Genomic DNA, 14554 nt, shown 5'->3' with positions numbered 1-14554 from the left:
GTCTGCGGAGAGAGTGTCGACCTCGGCAGTGACATTCATGACTCTGGTGACTCTTCCTATGAAGTCAGCAGACGGATTGGGAGAGCATGGGGGGAGTCATGAGGTCATTGGAAAGGGGTGTGTGGCACGCCGGATATCTCTGCAAAAGGACGAAGGTCCAAGTCTTTAGAGTCCTGGTGCTTTCTGTCTTGCTACAGTGGTGTGAAAAACTATTTGCCCCCTTCCTGATTTCTTATTCTTTTGCATGTTTGTCACACAAAATGTTTCTGATCATCAAACACATTTAACCATTAGTCAAATATAACACAAGTAAACACAAAATGCAGTTTTTAAATGATGGTTTTTATTATTTAGGGAGAAAAAAAATCCAAACCTACATGGCCCTGTGTGAAAAAGTAATTGCCCCCTTGTTAAAAAATAACCTAACTGTGGTGTATCACACCTGAGTTCAATTTCCGTAGCCACCCCCAGGCCTGATTACTGCCACACCTGTTTCAATCAAGAAATCACTTAAATAGGAGCTGCCTGACACAGAGAAGTAGACCAAAAGCACCTTAAAAGCTAGACATCATGCCAAGATCCAAAGAAATTCAGGAACAAATGAGAACAGAAGTAATTGAGATCTATCAGTCTGGTAAAGGTTATAAAGCCATTTCTAAAGCTTTGGGACTCCAGCGAACCACAGTGAGAGCCATTATTCACAAATGGCAAAAACATGGAACAGTGGTGAACCTTCCCAGGAGTGGCCGGCCGACCAAAATTACCCCAAGAGCGCAGAGATGACTCATCCGAGAGGTCACAAAAGACCCCAGGACAACGTCTAAAGAACTGCAGGCCTCACTTGCCTCAATTAAGGTCAGTGTTCACGACTCCACCATAAGAAAGAGACTGGGCAAAAACGGCCTGCATGGCAGATTTCCAAGACGCAAACCACTGTTAAGCAAAAAGAACATTAGGGCTCTTCTCAATTTTGCTAAGAAACATCTCAATGATTGCCAAGACTTTTGGGAAAATACCTTGTGGACTGATGAGACAAAAGTTGAACTTTTTGGAAGGCAAATGTCCCGTTACATCTGGCGTAAAAGGAACACAGCATTTCAGAAAAAGAACATCATACCAACAGTAAAATATGGTGGTGGTAGTGTGATGGTCTGGGGTTGTTTTGCTGCTTCAGGACCTGGAAGGCTTGCTGTGATAGATGGAACCATGAATTCTACTGTCTACCAAAAAATCCTGAAGGAGAATGTCCGGCCATCTGTTCGTCAACTCAAGCTGAAGCGATCTTGGGTGCTGCAACAGGACAATGACCCAAAACACACCAGCAAATCCACCTCTGAATGGCTGAAGAAAAACAAAATGAAGACTTTGGAGTGGCCTAGTCAAAGTCCTGACCTGAATCCAATTGAGATGCTATGGCATGACCTTAAAAAGGCAGTTCATGCTAGAAAACCCTCAAATAAAGCTGAATTACAACAATTTTGCAAAGATGAGTGGGCCAAAATTCCTCCAGAGCACTGTAAAAGACTCATTGCAAGTTATCGCAAACGCTTGATTGCAGTTATTGCTGCTAAGGGTGACCCAACCAGTTATTAGGTTCAGGGGGGCAATTACTTTTTCACACAGGGTCATGTAGGTTTGGATTTTTTTTTCTCCCTAAATAATAAAAACCACCATTTACAAACTGCATTTTGTGTTTACTTGTGTTATATTTGACTAATGGTTAAATGTGTTTGATGATCAGAAACATTTTGTGTGACAAACATGCAAAAGAATAAGAAATCAGGAAGGGGACAAATAGTTTTTCACACCACTGTATATGGTTGCGATACATGGATGCTATCCAGTGACCTGAGATGAAGACTGGACTCCTTCAGTACTGCGTCTCTCCGGAGAATCCTTGGGTACCGTTGACTTTGTGTTCCTCATGGAGTCCCAAATGAGGCACATTACCTGCATTGTGAGGGAGCCTCAGTTACGGCACTACGGCCATGTGGCGCGTTTCCCCGAGGGTGATCCAGCTCGTAAGATCCTCATTGTTGGGGACCCGAGTGGCTGGACCAGGCCAAGGGGTCGCCCACATAACACCTGGCTGCGGCAGATAGAGGGTCATTTCTGGAGGGTGGGACTGGACCGCGTGTCTGCCTAGGAGGGGGTGGCGGCCGGTTGCCAACCGGGATCCTGAGTTGTTTCGTTGTGTAGTGGGTGCTGCAACGCACTGTACTGCTGCATACTCCCCAACTTGCCTTGACTTGATAGTACCTTGACACAGAAAGCAACACCAGACTGAATATGTTTGACACCCTGAAATGCCAAAATGAAGAGTATTTATATCAGTTACTTATCCTTTCAATTTATAAGGCCAATCAGCAGTGAATTTGTTTCTTTTAATATATTTATACAATGATGGTACAGCTAACAGAAATCCCCCAAGAATTGGAATCCATTAAGTTGATAAACCAAGCCTTATTTTTTAATTATGGTAGTGTTGCCTAATCGCTAAATCACTGGATTTTCATCACTGGATCACTGCATATTCATATCCTTCTTTTGATTCTGAGCAAGTCATTTCTAATTACAGAAAACCAAACAGCTTGGTTTGTCATTTGTAATACATATGGTGCCTTTCAGCAGCGCCCTCCGTTGCACTGTAGCTCAGTACTCAATGGGATGGCACCCACTTCCATATATCACTTTTCAGTAGTGACCTATTTCTTGGATTTTCCGCACCGGCACAGTACAGTTGTTTCCATATTGCAACCACTTGAGCACGGCAGGTAAAATGATTAGCTCAGAGTCGCACGGCGAGTTAGTTGTGAAGCTGCAGTCTCGTGTTTTTATAGAAAATAATCTCAATAAAAATATACTGGGATGCTTTACAAGTACACAGCCATGTTGCTTATACTGTATGTTTGGTCCATGTAAGCACTGGAAATTAAATCCCTCCGCATATTGGTGATTTGAGCTGGTAGATTTATGGGTTACAGTTTGACAACTTTATTTGATCATTTCTTGCTAAACAACGAAAATTCAAAGTTCACTATGAATAATATATTAATTACTCTTTTTAAGTGCTTAGTTCTTTTTATTGCAGCTTTGCCTCATGTTCTTAAATGACTGTACACAGACAGCTGGCATTGGACAGGTAATGATACATCAAAAGTGGTGACCCCGATCCCCTCGTCTCTTTCTGTCCGCTGTCTTTGGTGATTCAGTTATCACAGTTTTTGATTTGTATAAAACGATTTGTGTGTGTTTTGTGCTGTTTAGATTACGGATATGTACACACACTTTCTTTTCTTTACTTCTGTAGCAGTGTGGCTTAGTAGCTGCAGCAATGGCCTATAAAGCATATAGTAGTGGTTTTAATTCAGCCTCCTACTTTTTAGGTTTATTTAAACATTTCTTAATCTGAATGTGTTCCAGTTGTTACGTCCAATCTTTATGCTGCCTCACAACAGCACGGAGTCCTTTGTTCAGCTCTCAGCCTGCTGGCTGTCTGTGTCCATTTTGCACCTTCTTCTCGTGTCTCTGCTGATTTTCTCTGGGTGCTCCAGTCTTCCTTCTGTGTTTTCTCTATTACATTAAATGTGCAAATCTTAACGGTCTAATTGTGAGTAAGTATGGGTATGTCTGTGAAGGATCTGCACTCTTCTAAGGTCGGTTGCTGCTCCTCATGATCCTTAAATTGGGTAAAGTCCATCCATTATCCCACCCGCTATATCCTAACTACAGGGTCATAGGGGTCTGCTGGAGCCAATCCCAGCCAACACAGGGCACAAGGCAGGAAACAAAACCCGAGCAGGGCACCAGTCCACCGCAGGACACACACACGCACACACTAGGGACAATTTACAATCACCAATGCACCCAACCTGCATGTCTTGGGACTGTGGGAGGAAACCCACGCAGACATGGGGAGAACATGCAAACTCCATGCAGGGAGGACACAGGAAGCGAACCTCAGGTCTCCTTACTGTGAGGCGGCAGCGCTACCCACTGCGCCACCGTGCCGCCACATTGGGTAAAGTAGATTTAGGAAATGGGATAGACAGATGGATAGAATGGATAGACAGACAAATATATACAGTGCATTTGGAAAGTATTTACAGCACATCACTTTTTCCACATTTTGTTATGTTACAGCCTTATTCCAAAATGGATTAAATTCATTTTTTCCCCTCAGAATTCTACACACAACATCCCATAATGACAACATGAAAAATGTTTACTTGAGATTTTTGCAAATTTATTAAAAATAAAAAAAATTGAGAAAGCACATGTACATAAGTATTCACAGCCTTTGCCATGAAGCTCAAAATTGAGCTCAGGTGCATCCTGTTTCCCCTGATCATCCTTGAGATGTTTCTGCAGCTTCATTGGAGTCCACCTGTGGTAAATTGAGTTGACTGGACATGATTTGGAAAAGCACACACCTGTCTATATAAGGTCCCACAGTTGACAGTTCATGTCAGAGCACAAACCAATCATGAAGTCAAAGGAATTGTCTGTAGACCTCCGAGACAGGATTGTCTCGAGGCACAAATCTGGGGAAGGTTACAGAAAAATTTCTGCTGCTTTGAAGGTCCCAATGAGCACAGTGGCCTCCATCATCCATAAGTGGAAGAAGTTCGAAACCACCAGGACTCTTCCTAGTGGTGGCCGACCATCTAAATTGAGCGATCGGGGAAGAAGGGCCTTAGTCAGGGAGGTGACCAAGAACCCGATGGTCACTCTGTCAGAGCTCCAGAGGTCCTCTGTGGAGAGAGGAGAACCTTCCAGAAGGACAACCATCTCTGCAACAATCCACCAATCAGGCCTGTATGGTAGAGTGGCTAGACGGAAGCCACTGCTTACTAAAAGGCACATGGCAGCCCGCCTGGAGTTTGCCAAAAGGCACCTGAAGGACTCTCAGACCATGAGAAAGAAAATTCTCTGGTCTGATGAGACAAAGATTGAACTCTTTGGTGTGAATGCCAGGTGTTACGTTTGGAGGAAACCAGGCACCGCTCATCACCAGGCCAATACCATCCCTACAGTGAAGCATGGTGGTGGCAGCATCATGCTGTGGGGATGTTTTTCAGCGGCAGGGACTGGGAGACTAGTCAGGATAAAGAGAAAGATGACTGCAGCAATGTACAGAGACATCCTGCTCCAGAGCGCTCTTGACCTCAGACTGGGGCGACGATTCATCTTTCAGCAGGACAACGACCCTAAGCACACAGCCAAGATATCAAAGGAGTGGCTTCAGGACAACTCTGTGAATGTCCTTGAGTGGCCCAGCCAGAGCCCAGACTTGAATCCGATTGAACATCTCTGGAGAGATCTTAAAATGGCTGTGCACCGACGCTTCCCATCGAACCTGATGGAGCTTGAGAGGTGCTGCAAAGAGGAATGGGCGAAACTGGCCAAGGATACAGTAGGTGTGCCAAGCTTGTGGCATCATATTCAACAAGACTTGAGGCTGGAATTGCTGCCAAAGGGGCATCGACAAAGTATTGAGCAAAGGCTGTGAATACTTATGGACATGGGATTTCTCAGTTTTTTATTTTTAATAAATTTGCAAAAACCTCAAGTAAACTTTTTCACGTTGTCATTATGGGGTGTTGTGTGTAGAATTCTGAGGAAAAAAATGAATTGAATCCATTTTGGAATAACAAAATGTGGAAAAAGTGATGCGCTGTGAATACTTTCCGGAAGCACTGTAGTTACATGTAACTGTCTACCTAACACTTTTCTAGCCCCTCAAAGCGTTTTACATAGACTGTGGGGAGCCATTTCAACCACCACCAGTGTGCAAGCATCCACCAGTATGATGTGACGGCAGCCATTCTATTAGTCACAGTTAGCCAGGATATGATTAAGGGGTCAAAATGGACAAGGCTGTGGTGGGCAATTTAGCCAGGACATTTGGGGTACACCCTACCCCGAGTGGTAGGTAAAGTTGAATGTGGCCGCCTGTGAGATCAAGTTGTATAGTGTTACCCCTGGGTCCGCGTCAGAGAAGCGCCAGGACTAGAGAGGGTCTACTCAGGACAGTCCCTGGAGTGGCTGCAGGCTCCCAAACAGGGGGCCGGAATGTGACCAGTTGCCTTGCCCTTTGTTGTGTTTGAAGAAGCCCCTGCTGCAGCCTTCCTCTGACTGTATTCCTGTTCTGCGGGCTTGGCTGCATTTTTAATTGTTTGCCGTGATGAGTCACGCATTGCTGTCAGGCGAGAGCCTGCGCTCTATCGCATTATATCCTCATTCCCTAATGAGACTCCACCTCAAATCCCGGCCACTTCATCTTAGTCTCAGGTGTTGCTGGACACTTTTTTTTATTAAATAATATGCTCCTGAGTTGACTTGAGTACTTCAAGACCAAATGTAATCATAAATGTGTGCTTAGAGTATTTGAGTTACAAAACCAATATTGTACAGCAAACATAACATGACGTCACCTGCTTAGGATAACAGTGCTGAAGTGCGGAAAATGTACTGTTACATTCAGGATTTAAAGTGGGATGCGTTGATTTGGAAAAAGCAGAGAGTGTTGAAGCTCACACTCGCGTTACAATATAATCTGTTCATTGTGAGACTCGCTTAGTTCATTTGAGGGTCATGGGTACTGGAGCCTTTCCCAGAAGCTACAGAAACCAACCTTGGATGGGACCCTAGTCACATTGAATTACCTGTTTATATGGGTGTTGTCACAGGGCAGTATGGCGGCTCAGTGGTTGGGGCTGTTGCTGCACATGGACTTCAGACCTCGTGTCCATTTGTTGGCGGTGTTCAGTTTGTATGTGCTTTATAACACTTAGTTTTCTTTTTTCACATTATTTCTGGTAAGGTAATTTCATTCAAATTTTTATATTGTAATGAAGGTGGCACGGTGGTGCAGTGGTAACTCCACTTCCTTGAAATAAGGAGACTGAGTTGTATATCCCCGGTTCTCCCTGCATGGAGTGTCCATTTTCTCCTCCTGTCTGTGTGGCCTTCCTTCAGGTGCTCTGGTTTTCCCTCCCAGTCCAAAGACATGTGGGTCAAGTGAACTGGTATTGTGAAATTGGCCTTAATGTGTGTGTTTGCCCTGCAGTGGACTGGTGACCTGTCCAGGGGTTGTTACTGGATAAGCAGGTTAGCAAAATGGATGGAAGGATCATGTAGGGATGTGACATTGTGGCTTAATGATTAGTGCCGGTGCCTATCGGTTTGCCTCTCAATGATGCTTTGTAAGTGTTATGAAGTGTTTGTTAAGGTCTTGTTACATAAGAGTAAATGAGTAGCAGATGCATTTGTGCAGTACGAAAACTAAAGTGCGACCCATGGAATAATAATTAAATAATCGAAAGGAAATAAATGTAGAAATATTCCTGAAATAAAATGACTAAGCAAGATCAGGAACGTAAATTTGTTATAAAACTGGTTCCAAACGTGCCTCTTTGGCTTTTGCACGGACACACCAATCCATTGTCTAGTTTGTGTGTGTTGTACATCACTGGCATCTCATAAAAAAAGATGAGTGCCCGGGCACACTGGAACAAAAGTTATTTGTAATGTGAGCAGATACCAAGCAAAAAGAAATGATCAATAAAATAATCAAAAAAGAAATACCAATCAAAGATCAACAAGATTTGTGCCCGGCTTTGGTAAACATCTTGTAGTACTAGTAACCGTGTTAGCCATTATGGATGTAGTGAGAAGTCGAGCATAATGACACCTTACAGCAGCGTTTCTCAACTTTTAAGTATTTGCGACCCGAGTTTTCATAACCGTTTTAATTGCCCCCCCCCCTACCGTTTTTTGAAAGGAGCCCACTAATACCAATTTGTTCTTATTTAATTAAAGATATATCATAGATGCATATTTTATTATACCTACTTAACTTTTATCGACATTTATCTAACTCTATATTTATTTTTCTAGTATCAGAATGTAGTTTAAGTTAATTTGTTTTGGTTTCTATAGATGTATTTTTCATATTTTCGATTCTTGTTTTCTTTTTTTCACATCTTCGTGCCCCCCTTTTTGTTACTTTGTGCCCCCCAAGAGGGGCCCGCCCCACAGTTTGAGAACCACTGCGTTACAGCTTGCCTGAAGAAGGGGTCTGAGTTGCCTCGAAAGCCTGCATACTGTAATCTTTTTAGTTAGCCAATAAAAGGTGTCATTTTGCTTGGCTTCTCACTGTAAATATCTTGAAAACAAAGTGATTCATGCTGTGGACGCGTAGGTGAGACTGCTGTTCAGTCAGGCTTGTTTTGAACCTGTAGAGAGTTTTACCAACATGAAATAAGGGGCAAGGGCAAAAATAATAAATAATGGATCCTTTTGGTATTGTAGTCCAATCAATGATGTATCATGATGTCTCCTGTGTGAATTATTTACTTAAAAATCTTATTTCATTTTAGTTGTGTTGTGTTTAGACAAATCATCGCCTTATACTTTATACCACTGTTTCCAGACTCTTATGGGGTGTGGAAGGAAAGAAGCCACAATATTTTAATTTAACAAACAAATATTTTTAATAGCATTCGTGCTGATCTGGAACTTTACATTAAAGTTCTGAGTGGCCAAAAATATTTTTAATAGCATTCGTGCTGATCTGGAACTTTACATTAAAGTTCTGAGTGGCCAAGTTAACACAGTGCACACCCTTTGTAGCTTACAGCTTAACATCCTCCCCTCACTCGTCTCATCAGGTTAGGTTAGGGAGCAGGCACTGGTACAGCATGTACCCACACCTACCCCATGATGAAACAGCTCGGGATGCTGGTTGGTAACCCCCCCAGGTAGATCTGCTGACCAGTTCCACCCCCTGGAAATGACTATCAATCTGCCGCAGCCAGGTGTTAAATGGGCATCCCCTTGGCCACTGAGGACCTCAACAATGAGGATCCTGCGAATCGCACCACGTAGCCGTAGTGCCGTAACTGACGCTCCCACACAGTGCAGGCAATGTGCCTCATTTGGGACTCCATGAGCAACACAGAGTCAAACCAACGGTACCCAAGGATTTTACGTAGAGACACAGTACTGAAGGAGTCCAGTCTCATTCTCAGGTCACCTGGATAGCATCCATGTCTCACAAACAGGGTGCACCAGGACTCTAAAGATTTGGACCTTTGTCCTTTTGCTGAGATATCGGGAGCACCACACACCCCTTTCCAGCGACCTCATGCTTTCCCAATCCGTCTGCTGACTTCATAGGAAGAGTCACCAGAGATATGACGTAGCCGTAGTGCTGTAACTGATGTTCCCACACAGTGCAGGTAATGTGCCTCATTTGGGACTCCATGAGCAACACAAAGTCAAACCAGTGGTACCCTAGGATTTTCCCGAGAGACACAGTACTGAAGGAGTCCAGTCTTTGTCTTGGGTCACTGGATAATGTCCATGTCTCACAACCAGGGGGCACCAGTACTCTAAAAAATTTGGACCTTCGTCCTTTTGCTGAGATATCAGGGAGCGCCACACACCCCTTTCCAGTGACCTCATGACCCCCCATGCTCTCCCAGTCTGTCTACTGACTTCATAGGAAGAGACACCAGAGACGTGAATGTCACTGCCGAGGTAAGTAAATCTCTCGATGAGGTCGACACTCTCTCTGCAGACAGACACACTGCTGATGGCCGTGCCCAAGAGGTCATTAAAGGCCTGGCTCTTGGTCTTGCCATTCCATACATCAATGTCAACCTGCTTCGTTCATACATACAAGAGTTAGGTCATGTCTGGTGACCCTGCATGGCTTAGAGATCATTAATTGTCTTATCAGTAACTGTCTGCCTTCCAAAATAACAATAAAGATACAGGTTTGGTTACAACTTAAAGAAAATAACTAGTATGAAACTAACATTTATGAAGCCCAGTTCATTACTTATTGTTAAAGAGCCATGTATATTTTCTTAGTGATAGGATTTACAATTAACAGAGCAGAATACAAACCCTGAAGAGACGCATACCAATTGAGCATATATTCCTCTACAGGGGTCACAACTCAGTATTTCACATGTCAGTGTGTTATCAGTCCACCCTTTGCCCCTTCATGAATTTAAGGCGATCGTCTGAGAAGGGAGTATTGGGCTGGTTGCCCATGGTGAATTGAGCATGATCGTCAAAACTGGAAGAGGGACCTCACAAATCGTCAGAGTGTTAGAGGCCGTCCAGAGCTGACCTGTGATGCTGCCACTGTGTATCAAATGCAATTATTGGACCAGTGGATGGGGTTTCATCTGGGGTTGGCTGCGATCCACTTGTGATCCTGCTAGTATGAATTGATCAGGATTGCCGAAAAGGTGGGTGTCGGGGTTTCGGCTGGGGTTGCCCGTAGCCTACATGCAGTGCCACCACAGCCCCCAGGTTGGGAAAAACTGATTTATATAAATGATGTGTTTATACTGTATATCTTCAAATATCATTGTTTCTTTGGTATCTTCTCACTAGACAAGTAACTAAACTTAGTATGTCCCTTTTGTCTACAGTGGCCCATCTCTTTGAAGTGGATCCATCTTTAAAACCATGTTTTGCTGGTCGTTTTGTACACAATAAGACTAAACACTTATGCAGTACGTGACACATGATAGGCTTTACATAATAGCGGGTTCCAATTCCAAATCTGGAGGTGGAATTGATCCATTACTGTTTAATCCACAGGTTTGAAAAAAAAACACACAAATGGAATCGAAGCAAAAAAAATAAAACGTGAAGGGTTTGTGACCTTTCACTGGAATCACCCAGTTTTTGCACATGTGATTCATTAGTGTTGTATTGTTTAAACAATTTGAATTCTTTAGTGTTTTTGGTGATGTGACAAATGTTTCATGTGTGACACTAAATGATTAGTGTGAGGACCAACTCATTTTATGTAACACCTTTCACACACTTCATGGGCAAAAGAAAAAAAAATATTATCAGGAAGGGAGTGTACTGCAGAGTCCTCAAAAACCCAACGCAACTTCTCTATTTAAGATAAGTGGAAATGGGCCAGCTACAGTGGAACCTCGGTTCACGACCACACACTCGGTATACGAACAAGCCAGTTTCCCTTTCGGTTTGTACGTGTTCAGTCTCTCCCTGTGCATTTCCTGTGCAGCGAGCAAGAGAGAGAGAGAGAGAGAGAGAGAGCGCAACACACACGAGAGAGAGAGACACACACACACACACACACACAGGCAGCGCGAGAGAGAGAGAGAGCTGGATGCATAAGGTAGGAAGGCAGTTAAAGAATGCACTGGGCTTGATTTTGTTTTCACTTCTGTTTACAGCAATCAGTTCGTAGCCTGCATTGTTGCAATGTTACTTTTCTTGGTGGTTTATTAAATTATGGATTTTTTCAAATGTTCATTTTTTTCCTGTGCTTAAAACTCATTAAAAAAAAAAAGTGTTTTTAGCCAGCGGTTGGTAGCGCTATAGCGTGAACTATTGCAGTGTTAGTTTTCTCTGTTGTTCAAGGTTTTCTCAGTGTTATTCAATATTTTTACATTTAGTTTACTATTACGCTGTGCATTCTATGGTTTAATTAACTATATTTGTGCTTAAAAACTTAAAATATATATATATATTTACATACAGTTCGTATGGTCTGGAACAGATTAATTGTATTTACATACAATCCTATGGGGGAAATTGCTTTCGCTTCACGACCAAATCGGTTTACGACCAGAGTTTTGGAACGAATTATGGTCGTGGACCGAGGTTCCACTGTATTTGAATTTTTACATATAATCCAATACATCATCGGGATTTTTGTTAATTGTTTATATTTTTAACAGCTTTTTCCCCCTTTTTTCTCTTTTCCTTTTTTTCTTTGCAATTTAAGGAGACCATGACAGAGGCCATGTTCTATGCAGAGGATCTGCAGAAGATGAAGGATTCTGGTGAAATAACTCAGGCGTATCTTGGCCTTAAAGAAGTTAACAGGTATGGGATTACTGTGCTATTCGGTCAGCTGAGGACTTCTTTTCTTTCTCACACTTGGAAGCAGTTATCTATTGTAATATTGTCCAGTTTTATTTGTTGCCAAATTCTTTGTCTTTACCCATGAAGATGAGATACAGATGATTGCCGTTAGGTTAAGCTAACTCCATTGTATTCCTAAAATTCACACTTTTACAGAGTTACAACACTGTATTTTAAAAGTACAGCACACTTTTTTTGATTCAAGTAACATATGGGTGCTACTTCAAGATAAATCATTGAGGTGTTTACTTTCACTTCTCAACTCTGGAGGGCTTTGAGAGGGATCCAGACGGTATGGGTGCCACACACTGTTACAACGCATTGCATTTCATGGATCATCGAGGTGTAGCTTAAGTATAATTATCTATAAAGTACCAGCTTGAATGAAATAAATAGAAAATTCTCAGAATTCATACCCTAAAAAATATTTATTTTTAAAGGAAACTTAAGTATATAATTAATTGATTAATTGCTTAATTAACTAATTGGTTATCTGTGAAACTTGCTCTTTAAAGGGGTACACACCGTTTGTCTTCTACTTTCCTTGCTCAAATGATTCTTTTAAATTATTGAAGATGTTAGAAATAACCTGCAAAATTTCTATGAATTTCTTTAATTTAAAAAAAAAACAGATATGAAAATGCTCGGCTTGTCTTTTTTAATCTCATGATTCTCATTTTGGTTCTTAGATTTGTTCATACGTGACACTATAGATCCCGTTCTGTCAGAACACTACGATTTCAGTACAGTGGACATGGGGTAGAGCTGATGACGTCTAAGGTTATGTCCACACTACTACGTTTCCATTTTATAAAACTGGCCCTCTGTCCACTCTAGCATTTTCACATCGTTTGTGAAAGTAGCTCCTCCCACACTGAAACAACCGAAAATGCATATGGCGTAATGCGCACATTGGAAGAGGAAGTGTCCTCCACGCTAGACGTTCAAATGACTGCATTTACACACCGAGAACAGCAATGGCGAAAATTGAAAAATAAAAATGTATGTGCATACAGGTAAGAAATTTCTCCACCATTTTGGAATGGGGTTTTCTTCCATGAAGGGTAACCAGTCGGGAGTGAGATGTTGTAGTGAGCAGCATCCAATTGGGGAAGAGCCACCTAATAAGCATGAACCAATCAGAGCGTGATTAGAGTCTATATTTTCGAAAGTCTCTATTTTCATTCATCCATCCACACTGTAACGCGGAGGCAGTGTTTTCAGAATTATTTGAGTCTGGAGAGTGTTTTCAAAAGTCACCAATTTTGGGACTTTACAAGTGCTAAGTTTGTTTGGATGAAAGACGAAAAATGGAGACCGATGTCTGTGGTTTTTAAATGAAAACGTAGTAGTGTGGACGTAGTGTAAGGCTGTATGCCACGGCTGTGGTTGTTAGTAGTATAATAGAAAAGTAGAACAATGGTAAGTGACAAGTGTCCACTTTTGAGAAATGTGACATTTTGCCAGCGTTTTTGCTTTATCGACAGCTGAAACACACTGCACATGTTACTGCGGAGGTGTGAGCTCACCGAATTGATTTTTGAATTGGCACAACATTGCAAAGAAATCGTCAAAGGCTGAAATGGTGCTACTCCCAAAGTATGAGCTACATTCTGGCCTGATCCGAGTGGCTTACAGGCTTCCAATGATTTTTTCGACATGTCTCTTGCCATGTGGCGCGTTTCCCCGAGGGTGATCCGGCTCATAAGATCCTCATTGTTGGGTACCCAAGTAGCTGGACCAGGCCAAGGGGTCACCCATGTAACACCTGGCTGCGGCAGATAGAGGGTAGGACTGTACCGCTTGTCTGCCTGGGGGGTTGCCATCCGGGATCCCGAGCTGTTTCGACGTGTAGTGGGTGCGGCAACACGCTGTACCAGTGCATGCTCCCCAACTTGACTTGCTTGACTTGACTTGTCAAAAAATTTCAGGCAATGTCAGCTTGAGTTCTTCAGATGTAAGAGGCCATGCAGGCTGATTCTATGTTTCAGTTCCCATTGAGTTCCAATCAGGAAGCAGCTCCATGGTTATACTTTTTGCAAGCCTAGCTGAGAAGCTTTTATGGATGCTTAAGAAGGAGGGAGGACAGATTGGTTGGGTTGTGTCAAGAGTACGATATACTGTGTGATGTTCCTTCCCAGAAATATCACGATCGAGTCAAGAAGATCAAAAAGAAATACAATGAGGAACATTGCCTAGCAGCTATAAATTCCTAGTAATACTTTAACAGATTAACATCAGTAATGAAATCCGTTAGTCATAAATCACAGGCTAACAAACTGACGACGAGTTCAGATACATTTAGCTTGTGAAAACAGAGTGAAATGTCACATCATTCTCAACACTGTCAAACTGTGAGAGTGCCATGCGTCTCGGTCAATGGTCTCGCCATGGAATTTCATGCGAGACTGTTCAAAATGCCTGCCTCCGATTAGTCATTCGTAAAAGTGAGTCCCCAAACAAGCCAGCAGAAAATTACTGAGCATATGCATCCCTGTTCAGGAGCTCACCCAAAGGAAAACATCGAGTGTTTCAAAAGTTGCTTTTCAAAACTTCAACAGATTGATCTGAGGTCTGAGGCAAAGAATACTCATTATAGATGACGTTTGAGAGTGACTGCCAC

At 42.5% G+C, this 14554-nt stretch overlaps 1 protein-coding gene across 7 annotated transcripts in view; it reads left to right on the top strand.

The window, feature by feature from the left end:
* myo5aa (myosin VAa) overlaps positions 1-14554 on the top strand; it is a 299077-nt gene that overhangs the window by 235442 nt on the left and 49081 nt on the right. For all 7 annotated transcript variants that reach the window (XM_051920655.1, XM_051920654.1, XM_051920651.1 and 4 more), the window contains exon 29: positions 11792-11892. In XM_051920655.1, coding sequence (XP_051776615.1) covers positions 11792-11892 — 101 coding nt within the window. The remainder of the gene's footprint in view (positions 1-11791; positions 11893-14554) is intronic.

This window comes from Erpetoichthys calabaricus, chromosome 17, assembly GCF_900747795.2.
Source record: "Erpetoichthys calabaricus chromosome 17, fErpCal1.3, whole genome shotgun sequence".
Taxonomy (NCBI): Eukaryota; Metazoa; Chordata; class Cladistia; order Polypteriformes; family Polypteridae; genus Erpetoichthys; species Erpetoichthys calabaricus.
This window is presented reverse-complemented; position numbering and strand designations above follow the sequence as displayed.